Source organism: Hesperophylax consimilis, chromosome 16 (assembly GCF_061612785.1).
Source record: "Hesperophylax consimilis isolate HC1 chromosome 16, BYU_Hcon_1.0, whole genome shotgun sequence".
Taxonomy (NCBI): domain Eukaryota; kingdom Metazoa; phylum Arthropoda; class Insecta; order Trichoptera; family Limnephilidae; genus Hesperophylax; species Hesperophylax consimilis.
Window position 1 is genome coordinate 12,374,447 of NC_142851.1, and position 21,115 is coordinate 12,395,561.

The 21,115-nt window shown below is 34.2% G+C and overlaps 2 protein-coding genes across 2 annotated transcripts in view; one reads left to right on the forward strand and one right to left on the reverse strand.

Moving 5' to 3' along the window:
• Positions 1-11,724, reverse strand: part of LOC149416717 (senecionine N-oxygenase-like) — a 59,484-nt gene extending 47,760 nt beyond the window's left edge. The window contains exon 1 of the mRNA XM_089640905.1: positions 11,666-11,724. The gene's annotated coding sequence lies outside the window, so the exon portion shown is untranslated. The remainder of the gene's footprint in view (positions 1-11,665) is intronic.
• A 95-nt stretch (positions 11,725-11,819) lies between these two features.
• The window catches only part of tst (superkiller complex helicase subunit twister), a 37,374-nt gene continuing 28,078 nt past the window's right edge, over positions 11,820-21,115 (forward strand). The window contains exons 1-6 of the mRNA XM_089640907.1: positions 11,820-11,998; positions 12,087-12,254; positions 12,746-12,992; positions 15,494-15,691; positions 16,936-17,231; positions 20,723-20,835. Coding sequence (XP_089497033.1) covers positions 11,966-11,998; positions 12,087-12,254; positions 12,746-12,992; positions 15,494-15,691; positions 16,936-17,231; positions 20,723-20,835 — 1,055 coding nt within the window. The 5' untranslated portion in view covers positions 11,820-11,965. The remainder of the gene's footprint in view (positions 11,999-12,086; positions 12,255-12,745; positions 12,993-15,493; positions 15,692-16,935; positions 17,232-20,722; positions 20,836-21,115) is intronic.

A 21,115-nucleotide genomic window follows, 5' to 3' on the forward strand; every position in this document is an offset into this window, starting at 1 on the left:
TATTGTACAATAAAATAGGTAAAACAATAACTTAAGGATATCCCTTTTAAAAAATATACCAATTTTAAATATTAATTACTTGTTTTTTTTTACTGCCTAAAATCTCTCGTCAGGTTTGGCTCAACCCTGGCTGTCTTTGGAATTTAACATTTACCTACTACTAATGTTAAAGTTTTGTTTTTATTCAAAAATTTTGAACATGGAAACATGTCAGTGACTTGGGAAAACCAATGCCTAATCAATCTATCAAAAAACAACTAATCGCTAGTGACGTACTACTAGTGACGTACTACTAGTGACGTAGCTACTTGTATTTCACTACGAAACATTCTATTGTAATGATAAAGAATAATTACATAAAATCACGTCATTGAAATTTTACTTGCAAACCACAACTACTTCCAAACTTCCTTGATTTAATTTTACTTCCTTAAAACCACGTGGTTTATAAACAATAAAGAGGAAAAATAATTGTCAATACGTAATTATATCAACAGTTCAACTTGCTGCGAAAATTTATGAAAAACGACTCATTTTCTGATAAGTATGATCGGTCGCATCGCATTGTAATTTATTTTTCTGCAATTTTCCTTATGACATATAACAGTACTGAGACAATTTTTTGTTAAATCAGTAGTCACAAATATAATGATAATTACAGTATTTTTGAATGAATGACACCACCGAATGACTGGAAATGAAGTATTTATCAGAAATAATCACAGGTACAATTTACAAGGTCATTAAGTAGGTATAAATTGACAATAGTTAGGTCAATCTACATTTTTTATGCGATTGACAATTCATATATGTTCATTCAAAAAAGTAATATTACATCGTACAAAAATATTTCACAATGTAATAGTAATTTTGTATAATATAATACATATACCTATACCTATTGATCGTTTACTGAGGCAATTGAAGCAATTGACAATTGATCTTCCCATTGGCGGGGGAAAGATGTATATTTGGGTTGAGCTGATAGACGTCATAGACAAGCGACGTGAGCAGTTAATTTATGCTAGCGACATTGACGCAGCGGAACAGAATTATGAAAAAAAAAACCAAAGATTATCACTGTTTTCCTAATTTTAGGTTGTTTCCGCAGATGTCCATAGAGAAAAAGTATTGACGGGTCGATTGCAGTTCAGCCAATCGCACTTCAATGACGTAAGCGCATTGACAGTTTATTGATATTGATCGTCTCCGGTCTACTTTAGACATAATTATATAGTCAACTAGCTGACTTATATCTGGCATTGCTCGGAAACATTTGTCTACTTTCTATAATTATAATATGCATGTATTTTAAATATACAGGGTGTATCGGCACTAACCCGACAAACTTTAACCAGCTATTCCTTAGCACATTTGGAGTAAGAAATGTTATGCTGTCCGGTAGCATTTTTTTTCAATTAAAAAAAAAAAAAAAATTCCACACTCCATCATTGTCATTGGCATTGCTTTTCGTATTCAACAGCTGTTATAAGCAAGTATGTCGAAAAGCGTCTTCGCTCTTTCGCACACACTAAATAATAATAGTTAAAAATGAGACGAATAGTGCCGTGCCATTTCGTTGTGATTGTAAAAGCGCGCCAATATAGGTACACACGTACATTATTCAACGGAATTCGAATAAAATATTGCCAGATGGGTTTTCAAACATTGACAAAGGATAAAACAGTGGTCACATGTGGTGAAAATATGAATAGTAATTTTTTTATTAAAAAAAAACGTTACCGGCCAGCAAAGTGCATATAAGATTTTTTACTCCAAATATGCTAAGGAATAGCTGGTTAAAGTTTGTCGGGTACGTACCGATACACCCTGTATAAACCTTCCAGAAGAAATTCTCTAAATTATAGTGAAAACCCTATCAAAATCCGTTGCGTAGTTTAGAAGAACAGACAGACACGGATCGTGTCATTTTTGAATTGTTTTATATTATTTAGAGATATGATGTTTTGTACTTTTCTATTTATAGCATTATCTTGGAAAAGTGCAACCCCATTCAAAACTCAGTGTGGAAGCATCATCAGTTTTATAGATTGTTTTGGAATGCAATGAACGGAGACGACTATGCTTTGCCAACGAAATCTGCTGACCCAGCATTAATCCTTCCGAATATATTTGAAATGCAAAAAATTACAACCCAGTTCACAATGACCCCATGAACCCGAGATCAAAATACACCACACATCAAAATAAGTTACCGAGTCATAAAAAACCTGCACGCTTATCCTAAACACGCCAGTGTTAAATAAATACATTTGCAAACTTTGTATACCTACAGTATTATTTGATAAAAAGTATCAACATGGTTCACTGAATGTACCTACTGTAGAATACAATGTATACTGAAACGAATACATATAAGAAGTGGCAAAAAAGTACAGACAAATAAGGTTTGCTTCTTGCTTCTGTTGCTATAATTTATTAATAATTTTATTAATCACCGCTCATTGCAATGCCTCGTTCAGACGTTTCAGTTTTAGTTGATCAGCTATCTACTGAATGACACTTCAAAGCATATTGACAAGTGTGAACCCTCTTTCATCAAAGTTTATTAAGTTTTTAATTAGAAATCTAATCCATTTTTTGTCGTTCAATCAATCGTTGATCAACTAAAACTGAAACATCAGAACCCAGAACCCAGAAATACTTATTTGCCTTTATATTAGATTTATTACGTATTAATGAAAAAAATATCAGTAAGCTCCTTGGCACCTTTTTTTCTCCAAATATTCAATTCTTTTTTTAAATTTTGTAGTCCCACACTCCTTGCTTCAATCACATTCAAACATCAAATCGCTTAGCACTTTTACCAATTAGTTGCCTTCAACGGGTAAAACAGCTTATTTACAAGTATGCACTTCATACTTCATCCACATTCAAACACCAAATCATAAATATGAAATTTGGCACACACATCTTGCTTCATCCACATTCATACATTGCATAAAATATGTTCTCTACCTATTAGTTGCCTGCACACATATCTTACTTCATCCACATTCATACATTAAATAAAATAAAAATTTACAAAAAGCAAAAAGCTAATTTTAGGCACATACATTCAAAAATACATTATTTTAATACATTTGTGGGCACACACTCATTGCTTCATCCATATTCAAACATCACATCATAAATATAAAAGTAGGCACACCTCTTGCTTCATCCACATTCAATACCAAATCATACATTCCTTTTGTTTTTACACTTTAATTTAATCAAATATGTTTTACTCATTAGTTGCCTACAACGGGATAAAAGCTAGTTACGTATTAATTTTCAGTAGTGTATTTCAGCTTATTTGGGTTTTCCAATAAGAGGTGTTATTTTGATATTCAATCGTAAAAGATCAATGGTTTCGTTACTTGTGTGGCACGTAGCGCCGTCTTGTTGAAAGTAAACGTTGTCCAGATCAATACCATCCAATTCCGGCCATAAAAAATCATTAATCATCTCTCGATAGCGCAATCCATTCACGATAACTGTTGCTCCAGCCACACTTTCGAAAAAGTAAGGTCCAATGACTCCGCCGGACCATAAATCGCACCAAACAGTCACACGTTGAGGATAGAGAGGCTTTTCAACAATAACTCTTGGGTTTTCCGAGCCCCAGATGCGACAATTTTGCTTGTTGACGAAGCCACCGAGGTGGAAATGGGCCTCATCACTTAAGATGATTTGCATTTGATTCACTCAAGTGAATTTTAATAATTTCAATGCGTTGTTGAAGCGTGTATCGTCCAATTTTTATCCTTATAAGATAGACATATACCTTCTCAGACTTTTCTGTAGGTGTTTTTAAGCTATACAATTCCGTACTAAATTATTTTGATTTATCTCATAAGGTTTAGCCAGCGTTAGCGATGTAAGCGTCCAAAAATATTTTTTATGACTTGATTACAAAATACCGACTTTTCTCTACTTTTTATAAACATAACATGCATATATTATACATATAAATTTTCCGGGAGAAATTCTCTAAATGATAGTGAAAACCCTATCAAAAACCGTTGCGTATTTTAGAAGAACTAAACGCACAAACAGACAGATGCGGATGGCGACTATTTAGAGATTTACCTAGTTTAACATTGCGAGTTGTTGAGAGTTGTTGTATTTTCCAGGAATGTAATCTACGAATACTATTCTATTTTCTTCATAAGTACTGAGGCCCCCTTATAAACGCTCACTGATGAATAGTATTTAAGTGATTAAAGTATATAACGTACGGGTATTATGATTAAAATGTATTGCATTTGTAAGATTCCAAATATTTTCCATATAATTTTTTTCAATCTATTTCATAAAATTAATTATTTAGAATGACGTGTGCTGCTTGAAATTTTTATCAACAAAAAAAATTGTTATACGCTTTTTACCAATTAATAAGATTTTTGTATGTATTTTTCCAGATATCTGACATTCTTCGTAAGCAAAATTGTTATGAAATCAATTTAGTTTCGTGACAGCTCGTCCGTGCCCGTAAACACTGCAGAAAAATAAATTTAACAAGAACTTGCAAAAAAAACTCCCGTAGAAATTCACTCCTAATTAACGAGTATTTTAATCAAAACATTTTAAATTTGGTCAAGTCACATTATATTTTACCTTCAATAATATGACCACATTTGGGTAGTGGGTAGGTACCTAATTCACGTTCATACATTTTTGGGAAAATATCCAACTTCCCTTCACGCATCCTTTAGGTCCGGTAAAAAGCTTTGATTTATTATAGACTAGAGTGGCCAAATATAAAAAGACGATTCAGTTACTTTCCTCGAACATTTGCTTTATCTATCTGTATAAATAAAAATGTAAGTGTTAGTTTGTTCAAAATTTTAAATCTAAAGTTATTCACCGATTGCTTTGAAATTTTGACACAACGTTGCATTCGAATACGCGTGTTTTTTTTATATACATATTCATATACAGGGTGTCCGGAAACTCGTAGTACAAGCGGGAAACTGGTGAATCTACATCACATTTGGAGTCGATTTTGTAGTATATTTTTTTTTGATTTGAGCTTTCGTTATCGAGTAAATCGAGTTAGAAGTTGATTTTTTTTTTTTTTTAATCAAATTCTTATAAATTATTACTGATGATCAAAGTACCCAACTAATTAAAACTATTTGAATGTAAAACAAATGAAGAAACTCGGATTTGAAGCATTATTTTGAAATCACCCTTCATTTAATCCGGTGTAATCATAAAATATTTCTGCTCTACAGGGTTAAAACATCTGTTGTTCAACCCTAAACACCAGAAAAAACTTTTACCCTAAAATAGCCGAAAAATATTTTTTTTTTGTTTTTTTTTGTGATAATGCTCAAATCAAAAAACTTTATGTTTATTTGGGTTCTCCATGTGGTGTAGATTCTCCAGTTTCCCGCTTGTACTACGAGTTTCCGGACACCGTGTATATACGAGTAGATGTCACCTGTGAGAGGTAAAAACTGCGTAATCTGTTGGGCAAACATGTTTTTTTTAAAACAGTTATTCACTGATTGCTTTGAAATTTTGACACAATATTGCATTCGAATATGCGTGTTTTTTTTATATACATATATTTAAATGTCACCTGTGAGAGGTAAAAACGGCGTAATCTGTTGGGCAAATAAACAATTATTTCAGAGTTAGCGTAGTGTCTGAATTGTGTAACATATAATTATTAATTTGTTTTATTACATTACTAGCGCAGACTCCTGAACAATCTCAGGATAGTCTGTTTTCTTGACAAATTAGTTTCAATTATTGAAAATGACAGTAATTAAAATAATTTACTGGTGAAAATCTTACATTACAGGCAGGTAATTTACTGGTGAAAATCTTACATTACAGGCAGGTACTTCGTCACTTGTCTGAATTCTTCACACAATCAGTACCAATTTTGAAAAAGATACCTAAATTCAAAGGAAATTCAAGTTCATTGAATCAGAGTTATGCAGGACAGACACAAAACAAAATAAGCATTTTTGATTATGTTTACATGGACTATATGTTTTTAAGTAAAACACACCATAATACATACCGTTTCTGTTGGACACATTAAATTTAGTAATATCTATGAAATAAAACTACAACTACTACGCGCTATACCATTTGTTGGACGTAAAAGCAACACGCGCTATTGTTTTTCTATCTTATGGCTTGACCTGTTTCACCATATGGCTACTTCTATAAGATTTTTCAAAAAAAAAATTAATTTACCTACTTTTATTTTTTTTAATATTTTTTTATGTTTTCGTTGATTTAAAGATTTTGAGGTTTTCATACAAGTTAAAAGGCCGATATGATTCAGTGTTACGGCCTTGTGAGCTAGGTGGTTTTGACTTCACTCGGTTTATGTTGATTCCTTACCGACCCATGAGGGAGCGGGCTCATACCTATTATTTGCACACATATAGGTAAATGAGATTGCATGCCCTTAAAGTTTTAGTAGAATACGAATATACTATCACAATATCGGAACACGTGTTCATAAAAATCCTAATGTTTTCGCATTTCGTAATTATATACATTATTATCAACGCAAATGCAGGTGCATGAACACGTATTCCGATATATTACAAATTTCTTGCAATCCTGTTTTTAACTGTAGCGGCCTTGAGGTGATTTTTCACAAAAACGGCGACATACAAATCATCCAAATATTATTACCAATAATTTGAAGAGATTCTTATTAAATTAACAATACATTTTTCTCCTTATAAATATGGGGCAACTAATATATTTTGTCTTATGTTACAGTGTTACATTGGGCCCAAACCTCTCCTTTACCTCCTCACTGAGAATTGCGAGGCCCACCTAGTGTTTTCAATTTCCAAGTCCAAAGGTTTTCCAGCGGTTAAGTTATGTATGTTAGTCGACCAGGCGTGAATTTAACAAGGTGACCACAGCGACAACTTTACTAAGGGTCTCCCTCTTCCTGGCAAAGAGGACAGAGGGTAGCCCGACCACAAATGGAACAAAGGAAACACGACCAAATAATGTTGAATTAAATTTATTATTATTTGGATACGTACCCTCAAATAACATGTTTTTTACGAAAAGAAAGAGGTCAGAACTTGGTTTTGCAATTTTATTATTATTACTGTGGGTTTTTATAGTCTAGTTTAACTAGATAACGTAAATATAATTTACGAGCACAGACCGTAGGATTTGTAAAGCTGAAAGCGTTTGTAAATAAAAATATTGTCTTCGGGATCATTCGCCTTTCAAAATGAAGAAATTTGACCATCAAATGTATACATTAAAATTACGACATCTATGGATTGACATTATCAAAATACAAGACACCTTATATTCATACTAACAAAAATGTAGCACTGCTTGTGAACTTGTCTGTGTCTTTAATATCTGTCATCAATTCATCTTATGTAGCATCTGTCAAAAATGACCGGACATTAATTTATTGTGGATTTTTTCAAGAAATTCTTGCATTTACCGAAATGGTTTTGTAAATGTCCGAAGTGGAAACTTTCAACCAACCTAACCTCAACATTCTGGCTTTCATACAATCGCATCAGTAAATGGTAGAATTTGTAGGTATCTACCTAAGTAAATCGTGGTAACATAATATATATATTTTATTTGATCTCCTGCATAGAAAGTACGAGCAAATCATTTCGCAATGTTTTCAATTCGGCAATGGTATTATTATTTTTTTTTTTCATCTTCGGCTAACAAAAACGAAATAATTAGTAACTTTAAAATAATTGTATTATACATCCAAAGTACTCCTACACCACTACACAAGCAAGGGACTGATTAAAATGATTAAGGGCCCGTTCCCACTTCCGTTTTCAAATCGGAGGCGGGTCCCGTTTTAAAAACGGATGGCCAATGGCCCTGTTCACACTTCCGTTTTAAAAACGGACCATACTCTACGAAAAAAAATAATTGTCGATTCAACCAAAACATGTTATTTGCTCATTCTTCAGTAATGGTGCGCAATGGACGACGATGAAGCTCTTGTTGTCATGTGGTACTTATTAAAAAGAAGGAAAAAATTTAAAGGAAAATTTTGGGTACACTCAATCATGGCTGAATGATTTTCTGTAGGAATTTTCCAAGTGTTAATTGGTGAGTTGAGAAGTGATGAACTAAAGTTCTTTAATTATTTTAGAATAATAATGATTGGTTTATTTATATAGTGCCGTTTTCACCGTGAGAAAATCACCTCAAGGGCGCTTAATGGCTTAAGAGAATGTCTATCACTTCCTTTAACCATCTACTGGAATGAGTTTCAGAGAGCTTAACATATCAAAATACAAAATTGAGAGAGTGCATTTGTCCTGAAGAAAGGCTAACGATATTTTAAAGTAAGAAAACAATAACAACTCAAATATTTTTTATTATGTGTTTATTAAACTAATACGCTCTTCCGTGCATCTCATTAAAGCTTTAAAATTTTAAAAAAGTAAACTTAAAAAAATAAAAATAAAAATTTTGATGTACAAAAGTTGTGTACACCAAGTGTTTTGTTTTTATTTAGTTAAAGATAAAATATTACCATACTCTTTCTTCGACCAGTGGTATTAAATTTTCGGGATTTATTTCCTTATCCATTATTGTAGTTTTGATTTATTTACTTAACAAAATAACCAAATACAAGCCCGCAGTGTGCCTGCTTACTTGCGACAGGGAGCGGGCGGGGAGGGGTCGGGGTTTGGCGGGACTCTGCCGGAACGACTGGACGACAAGTGTGAACAGCTCCATACAACACTATGAGCGAGCGTGTTCCGACACGATTTGAAAACGGACGCGCTGCGTAGGCGAGCCATCCGACAAAAAATGTCGGATCCGTTTTCAAATCGTGTCGGACAAGTGTGAACAGCTCCATACATCCACTACAGCCACTAGGGCATCCGTTTTTAAAACGGGACCCGCCTCCGATTTGAAAACGGAAGTGGGAACGGGCCCTAAGGGCCCGTTCCCACTTCCGTTTATTTAGTTAAAGATAAAATATTACCATACTCTTTCTTCGACCAGTGGTATTAAATTTTCGGGATTTATTTCCTTATCTATTATTGTAGTTTTGATTTATTTACTTAACAAAATAACCAAATACAAGCACGCAGCGTGCCTGCTTCCTTGCGACAGGGAGCGGGCGGGGAGGGGTCGGGGTTTGGCGGGGACTCTGCCGGAACGACTGGACGACAAGTGTGAACAGCTCCATACAACACTATGAGCGAGCGTGTGCCGACACGATTTGAAAACGGACGCGCTGCGTAGGCGAGCCATCCGACAAAAAATGTCGGATCCGTTTTCAAATCGTGTCGGACAAGTGTGAACAGCTCCATACATCCACTACAGCCACTAGGGCATCCGATTTTAAAACGGGACCCGCCTCCGATTTGAAAACGGAAGTGGGAACGGGCCCTAACCTGTAAGTATTTTGAATACAAAACCAATGGATAAATAAAAGTAGTTATGTACATTCAGTCTTTATTTTCTCGTATGGCCACCTGCAGAAACAAGTAGGAACTATATATATATTATTATTAAAATTATTGAACTCTAAATTCGATTGTTGTGAACTCCTGCATTTAATAAATCTACACATACCTACTGAACAACTAGGCAAATATCAACATTTTACATACATACATCTCATTCCAACTATAGTTTTCACTCTCCAATACAACGTTTACACAGTCTTGGTAACAAATACTTAAATAATATAAATGTATTTGACAATAATTTGAACTTGGCCAACTTTAAACGGAGTATGTGCGAACTATTTTTACATACTTTGTAAACTATTGTTATCAACTAATTTTATACCTTCTTATTAACATTATCGTTGATTTGGAGGATTTTGGCAAATTTTATATTTTTTGTCGCACTTATTTGCACTCTATCATACCTAATTTTTTAAACTCTTATATTTTATGTAACCTATATTTTGCTAAATCTGACATTTTTATATGTAATCTATATGTATTTTTTTTATATAAAATGTATAACTAAAAAAATAAAGATGTACATTATTATATGTAAAAGCCCTATGGGCTTTTAAATGAAATAAAATAAAAATAAATAAATAAAATATTTCCTCCAAGGTAGGTAGGTACCTACGTCAGACTGCAAAATTATTTTATACCACAACAATTTGTAGGTACCTGCCTAACGTAAAAATGATATGCATAAATATCGAATACGATTGCGGTTGATTACAAATGTTATCAACAAATCATTATTTTCGTTAGATTTTGGTTTCTTATCGCTTTGTGCCATAAACAAATATTTTCATGTTTTTTCTGCTGGGAAAGGTAACGTGTGAAATTAGCTAGACTGTAACCAAGCCAGCAATAGAAGCCGTAAAATAACAGCTTGAATAATCACCTTGTAAACAAATATTATTATAGTTATTTAGTAAAAAACATTGTAATATACATACAATGTAAAAATGTAATTAATAACAATGCAATGTACTAACAGTGAGCAGGGCCACTTGAACGATATTTTTTTCAATCCAGAAATAATTTCAAGAACTTCTTAAACTTTTCAATCGTGTTTTCAATACTACGTTTTACATAATTTTTTACATAAAATATACATTTTTTATACACATTGCATTTAATTCTGCCGTTGCCAAAAACCAGCACAGTGAACACACAATGGTTCTCCATGAAGACATCTAACAGAAATACTTTCGAAATCCAAGCAGAAAAAAAATATAAACATAATTTTTTTATCAACATTTAAAACATTGTTCGGCGTAATTTTATGTACAGGGTGTTAGTGACGTACTTGACTTATTTTAACCAGTGATTCCTGACAATATTTGGAGAAAAATGTTATTGCAATTTTGGTAAACGGTGTAATTTGTATGTTTTCTTTTTTCAAATAAAAACATGGAAAATCAGTAGGAATTTGATAGTTAGGATCGTGGTGAGGGGGTTGGTAAAAAAATATGTAAAAAAAAGTCACCGGATTACTAAATTTCATTTTTTACTCCAAATAATGTCAGGAATCACTGGTTAAAGTAAGTCAAGAATGTCCATTAACACCATGTATACATATGTAATGTAGGTATTTGTAATTACTTTTTTTTTAACGGCTATATTTTTTTAACATTTTTACAAGAATATGTATAATAGATTTTGATTATATTCGTAGTCCTACTCACCAGGAGATCCTGTGTTGAGGGGGACTACAAAATATAATAAATAAAAATAAATAATAAAGAAATAGAAAACATAAACACTACTATAAAATTAAAACTCTTTGTGAAAAAAATATATACCTATAGGTAGGTGATCACTGTATACACTGATAGTCGGGCGATTTGTATTTTTGTGTAGCGCCCTTGTTATGAAAAATAAACTCAAGGGCGATGTGTTGGGACTATTAGGTGTTAGGTATTATCAGCGCCTTCGCGCCGTGGCAATTCGGCGCCCGGAGTGTAGGACCGGCCCTGTTATATTTGACGCTGGCTAGAATACTCATTTGGGGTGAACAGCCATAAACGTAAAAAAAAACTTTGGGTTTCCTTTCCGTAGAAAACCAAATCGTGTGATCTCGGAAAACAAAAATACAAATATTTTATTACTGCCAAATAATGAAAAAAGTTTTTTGGACTGAATCTAATCATAAATTGAATCTGAAATTTTCGGGATACAGCAAATGGAAAGTACTTACTTACAGAGAAAGGTCAATGGCATCCCCAAGTCTCAAAACACTTGAAATTATCGTAAAACTATCGTAAAACTTTCATCTACATGTAAAATAGCCTTTTCAACAACAAAGACGTAAAATCAACACATATCTTTATCAAATAACGCGATATTATTTAACCAAAATGTCCGAATTCCGAAACGTCAAAAGTCAAAACATTGCTTCGTCTATGGACAGATGAAACAGTGTTGGTTGTCATTTGTCATTCTCAAAATTCATATAAAAATATAGTTGTTTAGGATTTAAATATTAAAATACTGCCATTAAAATGACAGCCAAAGAACAACGAAGAACGATGAAAGTGTGTATAATTAAACGAATAGCAAAGATGCATCAATTCCCAGCATTTTGGTACATCTTTAATATTTTTGTGACACATCTGTCAACAGATTCCGCCGGTTATCGATGATATAGAAGATGAACTGAGGGACTTATTACTGAATCCGGAGAGACTCTCCATTCATAACTGGGAAGGATCGCACAATGTTTGGCCGCGGGATGTAGACATTACGAGCCTGTTTCACTGTCAGAGTGTTCCTGTGCGTGCGGGACTACAAGTAGGTTATGTTTTTATAACTAACTAAACACTAAACTATCCCAGCAGTAGTAGGTATAGAGGATGGAGACGGCTACCTATCTTGGCACACAATCTTTGCTTCTTTCACATAGGAATTATATTAGATTCCAAACTAACCATAAACAAGTATGCGGAGTATACCTACACAAAAGAAAATTAGGAAAAATATCTCTTTTTTCGTAAAGAATTTCCAGAAAACTACAATCACCATTTACAACACCATATTTTAACTACTGCTCAACGATTATTTTCAATCGTTCACGACTTCTACCATTCACTTGTGTTTCTCCACATCTCCACATTTGTTAAATGGTCATACATGGTTTTAACACATATACGCCTCAGGGATCTCATTTCTACAGCATTCAGTCAGTTTTAAACCTTCCTCTGCCAGTTCTGTGCCTCACTGCCATACATCAGGGTTAACCAGCATGAACTAATTTAAATATCTATATATTGTATCATTTCCAGCCGATCCGCGACACGGATGGCCAGATCGTGGACTGGAAGGAGGTGGTGTCATACCAGAGCCACCGGCGCGAGGATCTGAGCATGCAGCGCCCACCGCTGCCCCCGCACCTCGCCACCCAGGGCATGCCCAACCAGCTGCCCTTTCTGCCCGCCGGCTACGAGCTGGAGCAGGACTTTGTCTTCCAGGATGCGCCCAGCGACCTCTTCACAGATGTCGAGGATGCCCCCGGCTATTTTATGGGGCAACGTATGTAATACTGAAAATATAAGATAAGACGTTATTGCAAATCCACATTTCTTTTGACATCCATACAAATGAACGTTGACTTCAAATACATTCAAACCTCGTATAAGGTTCACCCCTATGAAGTTTTCATGATTCCTTTGAAAAACCTAATTATTAAAAGACCTAATAACACTTTTAATCTTTGGAATGTCGAGCTCCCGCGACCTTATACCTCCGTGATGTGCCGAGGATAATAATCTTACAAACAAAATGTATTAATGTCAGATTACCAATAAGGAACTTGAATTAAAAATATTATGGCTTATACGCTGATTCTGAAAATATACATTTTATTATGTATAACTTTATCGTTACTAAAAACTATTAAGACCATGAGACTCTCAAATGTCCTGTGAGTGGTCGGCAGGTTCTGACAGCACTTAAACCGCTACCTAACGGGTTGGCCGGCCACATGCCTAACAATTCACACGGCTCTTACAAATTATTTCAAAAGAATCATTTTTTTTTGGAAAATGTTGCTAAATATTTCAATTCGGTTTTTTGTTTAATCACCGACCCCGAGTGGTATGATGTCACGCTTACCCCGTCAGATTTCAATCGTTTTGATGGAAAAATGCAAATTTCAAAACTTATTTTAACTATGAAAATGAAATTTGCAAAAAGTTAAGAAGCTTGCAAGTTATAAGGTAAGAAAAAAAAATTAGAAATTAGTCTGGAATTCCTTGTTATTGGATACGCCGGTGCTCAACGTATACAATGGGTACTTTTGGCGATTGAGAAGTTAAGAGAGTTTCACTGTTTGAAGATAAGATAAAACCTACAGTTAAAGTCTTAGGTCTAAGATTATTATATCCAGATATGTTTGACGATAGATAGAAACTCGAAGATACTCCCATCTGCTGAATTATAGCATGCAAATTTATAATATATTTTACGCATGCTTTACTTTACATTTTTTCGCAGCATTCTTGAGAATGGCTCGGTAATATGGGGACCCGAAGATGCGATAAACTCAAATGATATAGAAAAGGTACAAAAGAGTTTACGCGAGAGTTTGGGTACTACCCTCTGTTGTATCCCTCTGACGTTCTCTTTGGAATGCTAGGACTAGATCGCCCAAATGTTAGGAGAAAAATTTCAATGGTGTTAGTAACACATAAGCTGGTCAATGGACACATTTGCAATTCTGATATTCTGGAACATATTACGTTTTATGTCCCCGGTATCTTTAACTTCACCATAGGCTAGGCGGCGCAAGCTTTTTATCTTTCCAAGAAGCAGGACCAACCTACCAATGATCCTGCCTCTGGGAAGAATGACTAAGTTATTAAACCACCTTTCTTCTGAGATGGACATTTTTCAGTCAAACCTCAATGAATTAAAGATTAGAATAAGTACTTTTTTTTAACACGAGGCTGCAACTGCAATCGCAACTGATGTAATTAATGTATGTAATTGATTAATGTATGTATGTCATTAATTGTAAATGTTGTGGAATGTTACTGGAATCACTTTTTTTTCACATATATAAATATAAATGCTCGTTTGTGTTATAAATTGTAGGGTCCTGTTAAATTAAACACTGTTATTTTTGAGAGACAATCTGAATCACTTTATTTACAGTCACCATGAATAGACACTTTTTTACAGGGTTGTAATGCACTAAATACAGGCCGGTTCCTGTAGTTCTTTAGGAAAGGTAAAACCTTTGATTGTTCTGGAGCGAGAGGTAGTTTTTAGGAAAACCTACAGGAGCAATACAGGACACTGTTCTTACCGACGCGACTTAACAGCAAGTAACTAGCAGAGGCGAGAACCTTTCATAATTAATATGACCTAAACTTCACAGGTGGCACTAATGGTATATAATTAATCCAATACACTGCGATCAAATAATACAGTTTGTTCAAAATCTTAAATCTCCAAAATTTCCTTCAATGCTTGCTTTGAAATTTTGACATAACTTTGCATTTGAATACACATGTGTTTTTATATACCTATATTATATATGTGTCACCTGTGAGAGGTAAAAACATGCTTTTTTAAAACAGCGCCATCTATTGGACAAAAAAGTTTTTTTTGAAAAACAGAGTCATCTGTTGGCCGTAAAAGCAACACATGCTATTGTTTCTATTCTATCTGCACAGACAGACTGAGCCACAGCAACGTGTGGCGGTGTGCAGCTAGTAAACAATAGATATTATGTGAATTATGGTTGTTCCTCTTATTGTATATACATATCACAAATAAAAAAAATATTCATTTGTGTGAAGCACTCACTTTGTGGTTAGACATTATTGTAATTTGTTTCAAAATATTTTTCGATGTAAACATTATCAATCCGTTGTGCGTGGACGTTTAGGCAATTGGGTTGCAAGTTGCGAGCGACCCTGCGCCATATGCGGACGTGACAAAAGTTGGGTTGAGAAGTTTTTGCATCGATAAAGTAAGAATCCTGTGGTCTGTATTTTTGTAAAATCTTCACACATTTTATTTTACAGAATTACTAACCATTCCAACATGTGCTGATGAGAACTATTTTCCCCTATTTTTCGATGATGATGGTGTCACCCTAATCGGCGATGAAAGAATCATTTCTAAAGACAAGGAAGATGATGAGGACATTCACCTTAATCTTGATGATTCCAGTCCTGATGTTGATTTCAAGGATATCATTAAAAAAGACAACCATCTCATTGGTAAACATTTTCATTTATAATATTTATTACATAATCTAATGCCATATGCATATTTCAATCACAGGTAAAAAAAAGTCTGCTATTTACTTCCCACCGATCTCTAACCGATACTGCTCAATATTCTCACTATGTTCTTTTTGACTTGATACTAAAAATGATATATTCCTTCAAAAGCAAAAGCTGTACACGAAGCTGTACTATGAAAATACTGCACTCTTTTTTATGTGTGTATCAAAATTTTACTGTTTTCTCAGCACGGCGGTGTGCAGTAGGCACACGTTCTAAATATTTGCTCATTCACAAAAAAGCCTGCTCAAGGGTGCGATTCTGTACTGAAATACTATGTCATTTTTGACATTGTGCATCTAAACTGAATTGTTTTCTCTAAGTGCTCAGCGAACCGCCCGCCCTTACGGAGTGAACTCAGTGCAGCCAGCTTGTGGGATAACTACTGATGGGAGCAGTTGCAAAAAATGCTGATAATTTTTCTTAAAATTTCACAGCATTCATTTTGAATACAAAAAGACTTATTTAACCTCAAAATAACACATTATCCATCTTAGCTTAGGTATTAAAACTGTCACCTTGCTATCTACAATAATTAATCTACAGTAATTCATGGAATCGTACACTAAATAATAAATTAACTTCTCTGCATTAACCCATCCCGGCCAAAGTTACTTTTTCTGAATCTCAACACAGCAATTGAAATATTTTTTCTGTATATTTTTCCAGAAAATATTGATCTAGTAAGAATGCCATCCATAACCTTTTTGTTTTTGTATTTATTTAATAAAATATTATGTTATGTTGCCATTGAATCACTCTAGGTAGGTGCTTATGTAACAAACACAAAAAGAGTAATTTTTGAGGGTTTTTTTAAATAAATAGTCTTGACTTATTTAGAGGTATAAATTGAGGCCGCACGGAGGCAAGCCCTTGTGAGAAGGCCGCCATAAATTGTGGCCTCTTGAAGGTAATAGGTTAAGTTTACAGGGACATATTGCTCTGTCGTTGGACCTTTCTCTTTAACTATCTCTGTCTATCCAACCGTTGCTAATATCATCAGATTATCTTGTTTAAGGTCTCCCGCTGTTTCTATACTGTTATCATCATTATCCATAACCGTGGTCTTATATACGGTCTCTAATGGTTACACCAACAATCCTTTCCTTTGTTTTTCCTTTTTAGCTATTGTGAGTATTGTGCAGCTCACCACATTCACAGCGGATGCTTTATTTTAGGTTTTTGGTCCGAAACTGACGAACAAAATGCAAAACAGAAAAAAGACAACACGAATGATGCACGTAAAACAGCAAGTGCTGATGAAATGCTTCTGGAAGAGTGCATCATTCAGCCCATTAAGACTGTTCCGGATTTGCCCGTGCTGGAAATATCCAAAGTGGAGATCAAGACCTCCATGGGGATGACGGAATGGGCTGAGATGCTCGATGTCACCAAACCCGTGGATGACTTTGAGCAGAAGATTCCTAACATGGCTCACACTTTCCCATTTGAATTGGATACTTTCCAGAAACAGGTGAGGTTCTTATTTTCAAATCCATCATCATATCGCTACATCCCAGGTTGAGATTTGGCATGCTCCACAAATATTCTGTTCATAGCCTTCCAGGTCACATTAAGTCGTCAAATTCCTTGTGTACATTTAAAAACGCATTTAACACGCTCTTCTGTTCTGTTCAGGGTGGATCAATGCAAAACAAACTCTAAGCAGAATTCTTGCCTGAACAGACTATGCAATAATTACAATAGCGTATTATCCAAGGTGGATATTTTCAGTTGCGAACTTACCAAATACAAGAGGTCCATAAAAGAATATTTCTCTGATGGTTTGTGAATAATGTTATGTCTGTATTGTTTATATTTCCATTATGATTTGATTTATATCTACAACCTCTCAAACAACTACAAACTGAAAAAAATGTAAACTGTAGATTTCCCGAAAATTAATAAAAAATAATGTTAAATTATTTGTGCTCTCCGAGGATTTCCAATATATGCTTTCATCTTTGTCCTTTTAAATTGTGGCATAATATGTTGTAAATGTATATTTTTTCATCCTTTTCCTTTTATTATGTAATTTTTTTTTCTCTTTCTTTCTTCTTTCCTTTTTAAAATAATAGTTTATTATATTTTTTCTTGCAATTAAATATCAATGTATATCATGGTCACCCTTCATGTTTACTACATTATACTGTAATGAATTGGCTGGAATTATATTAACCTTTTGAACGCGGTACATATTTTCAAATACCTATGCACGCAATTAAATGTCAAATTATAGCATTCTGGCATGATTTATTGGACAATATAGACAGAACAGATTATTCTCCTCAATATGATAACAAATCCTCGTGTGTCAACACTCTTAGATGTTTATAAAAAAAAAAACCTAAAAATTCATACAAAGACGTACCGTATCTTTTGAATGTGGTCCCGCCATTCACTCGGCGTGTGTGTACTTAGGTGATAGACACAAGTGGGACACCATGAGCACTTATCATTTTTTGTTATGAAAACTTTTTCTAAAACTGGACACTTAAATTTTATGTCACTTAATATAATAACAAAATTGAACTAACGCCATCCGTTGACAAAATTGTAAACTATGGCACTCGAAGGCGCAAAGAGGCTCACTTTATTATCGATGTTTTTAATGAAATACAATTTTATTTTCGAGTAATTCTTGTAGATGTCAGCATCGTGATAGTTCTACGAATGTTCAAGCGAGCGGGAAATAAATTTATGTCAAAAGACCGCTGGAATATCGGCATTCAAAGTGTCCGTATCAACTGTTGATACAGGCGCGTATGAGTATAGACTTTTTGCCGTAACAACAGTTGATACGGCCGCGTGCAAAGAGTTAATAGGTACCATGTAGATACCCAATTCGTAGAAACGTTAATGTAACAATAGTGTTGTCTTAATATATATAATCTTTGTGCTATTTTTATTTTTATTATTTTGTAAAATTCTTAACCTCAACACAGGTTTGTCCTAGTGAGGTTGAAAATTCTAACGTAAAAAAAGATACAATGTAAAGAAACAATAAATAAAATAGTAATTTTTGCTACAATCTTGCACATAAGTCCCAACTGCTCCCAACCGTCTGGAGTCAGTGCGATTATGGCATCCCCAATCAGGGTATATTGTGAGGCTGAAGGTAGTGGGGGGAAGGAGATTGGGAAGTACCTGGCTCTTCAGATCTGGTCACCAAACACGGCCAAAGCCATTTCAATTCTGAATGGTGGTCTTACACCAGGGCGATACTGAGAGTATCTTTCACTCTGGAGCATGCCGCAAAATATATTATTTTTAATGAGTAATTTTTGAAATAACACAAATTAATCAAATAAAATTAACTTACGCACGCCGGGATTTGAACCCGCGACCTCCTGCTTGCTAGTCGAAAGCCTTACCCCTCGACCATGGAGGCCGTCATTCCTGTTATTCATTTGCCTCTAGGTTGCTTCTACCGAGACAAGAACTTGGTCTTGAATTTTAGCACCCTGTCGTCGTAACAGTTTTTCAACATGCCTAGCCCATTTTCTAATCCAATCTAACATTTAATAAATAAGCTGTAGGTATTGTTAGGTTCAAATATTTTTTACAAATTTTCCTAAATGATGACTTTTTTTATACCTTAAAAATTTACCATTCAAAATGAACACTGAGGACAGCATGTTTCACAGAAATTGAACAACTCACCAAATTTCTAAGTTCCTGTTACTAAGTTCATGTAAAATGGCTGACCGATCGCCCTCGATTTAGCAGGCCACTACAACCAGTCAAACGCAGTACATTTGTTAACAATACTACCAATAATTATTTCGTTAGCTTTCTAACTCAAAGGCCTCATACACTATGTGTCGTATTGTATCATGTTACTGCTGCCACTACCTAGCATTTACATATAAACTTTACATTATTTATTAACTAATTTAAGTCTGTATAACTTAGGAGTAGGAATATTCTTATTTTTGTACTATTTACTTGCTGTTATAATATGTCAAATGGATATGGTTGTATTTTTTCTATTACTTTTGTGAACTTGCAATCTTCAGAATATTACTTTTTTATGAACTATGTATGTAAAAGCCCAATAGGCGTATAAATAAATAAATAAACAACAAAAAAAAACTATTTCAGATACGTAAAACAGCTGGTCAGTAATTATATAATAATTGGACTTCATTAGAACCTTTACAGAACTTGAAAATGAACTATGAAATTTTATTAACAGTTCGAATTGCGTGAAACAACCTGTCCTAAGGACAGCTAATATTCAAGTTCTGTGAAAATCCTAGTCGAATTTTGTTATTATCCAAATACTGTGAAACAACCGGCCTGTGATGAAATATAACAGAACTTGATTAAGAATAGAACTTCCAAGAACTTAAAGTTTTAGTTCTAAATTTGATGAATTGTTCAAACTCTATGAAACAACCCATCCTTAGCTTTGTCTTCTTTTCTTCTTCTTTGGCCTTACTATAACCATTGCTGCATTCTTCCTGAGTTCTCTCCTATGTCAGGGTCTCTCTTAACAGCTCTCCGTTTCTTTTCAGGCCATCTAAATCTATAAATAGCTATTAATTTTAATTAACCTTTTCGGGAGTAAGTTACGTAATTCTGGCTGTGCTCTGGGGAGTGAGTTTTTTTTACATAAATAAAGATATATATTTTTTGATTAAATGTTATGATAGTATGCAAAATAAATAACAGCCGATATCTCTGTCGATAATGATGTAAAATTGGTGTAAAGTCATAGGAATGTGTCCATAGATGGCAATACGATGCATATTTACAAAGTATGCATCGAATATGAATATGCGACCCCTGTCTTCCATAGCCGTCCATACTCCTTTGGCGAAAGTGTGTACCGTCGTTCATTAGCGTCCATACTGCCGGAAAGGTTAACACACGTAACTTTTTTTATTTCAATGCTCACCAGTGATATAATCAATTAGTAAAAATTTTTTTGTAATTTGAATACTGTTGTGATAATTCCAGGCCATTTTAAAACTGGAAGAAGGGGGCCACGTGTTTGTAGCAGCACATACTTCAGCTGGTAAAACTGTTGTTGCTGAATATGCCATAGCGCTCTCAAAGAAACACTTCACCAGGTTAGTTTATAATTAGCAAATACTGTAGAATTGTTAGAAATACCTCCAACTTCTAACATTTCCCAAAAATTTTAATGGCAGGCACTGGTGGCGAGAGTTGTGCGAGAATTCATTATGCCAAAATGTTAATTTAATAAAATTCTCTCAATAGAAAAAAATCTCAAAGTACACTCGTTTGGTTCTGTTATGTAATATATTATGTTATAGGCATGACAAAAATTCACAGTGTATCTTTAAATGCAACTAAAGCATTTGTAAAGAGATTTTTGCTCTATTTCAA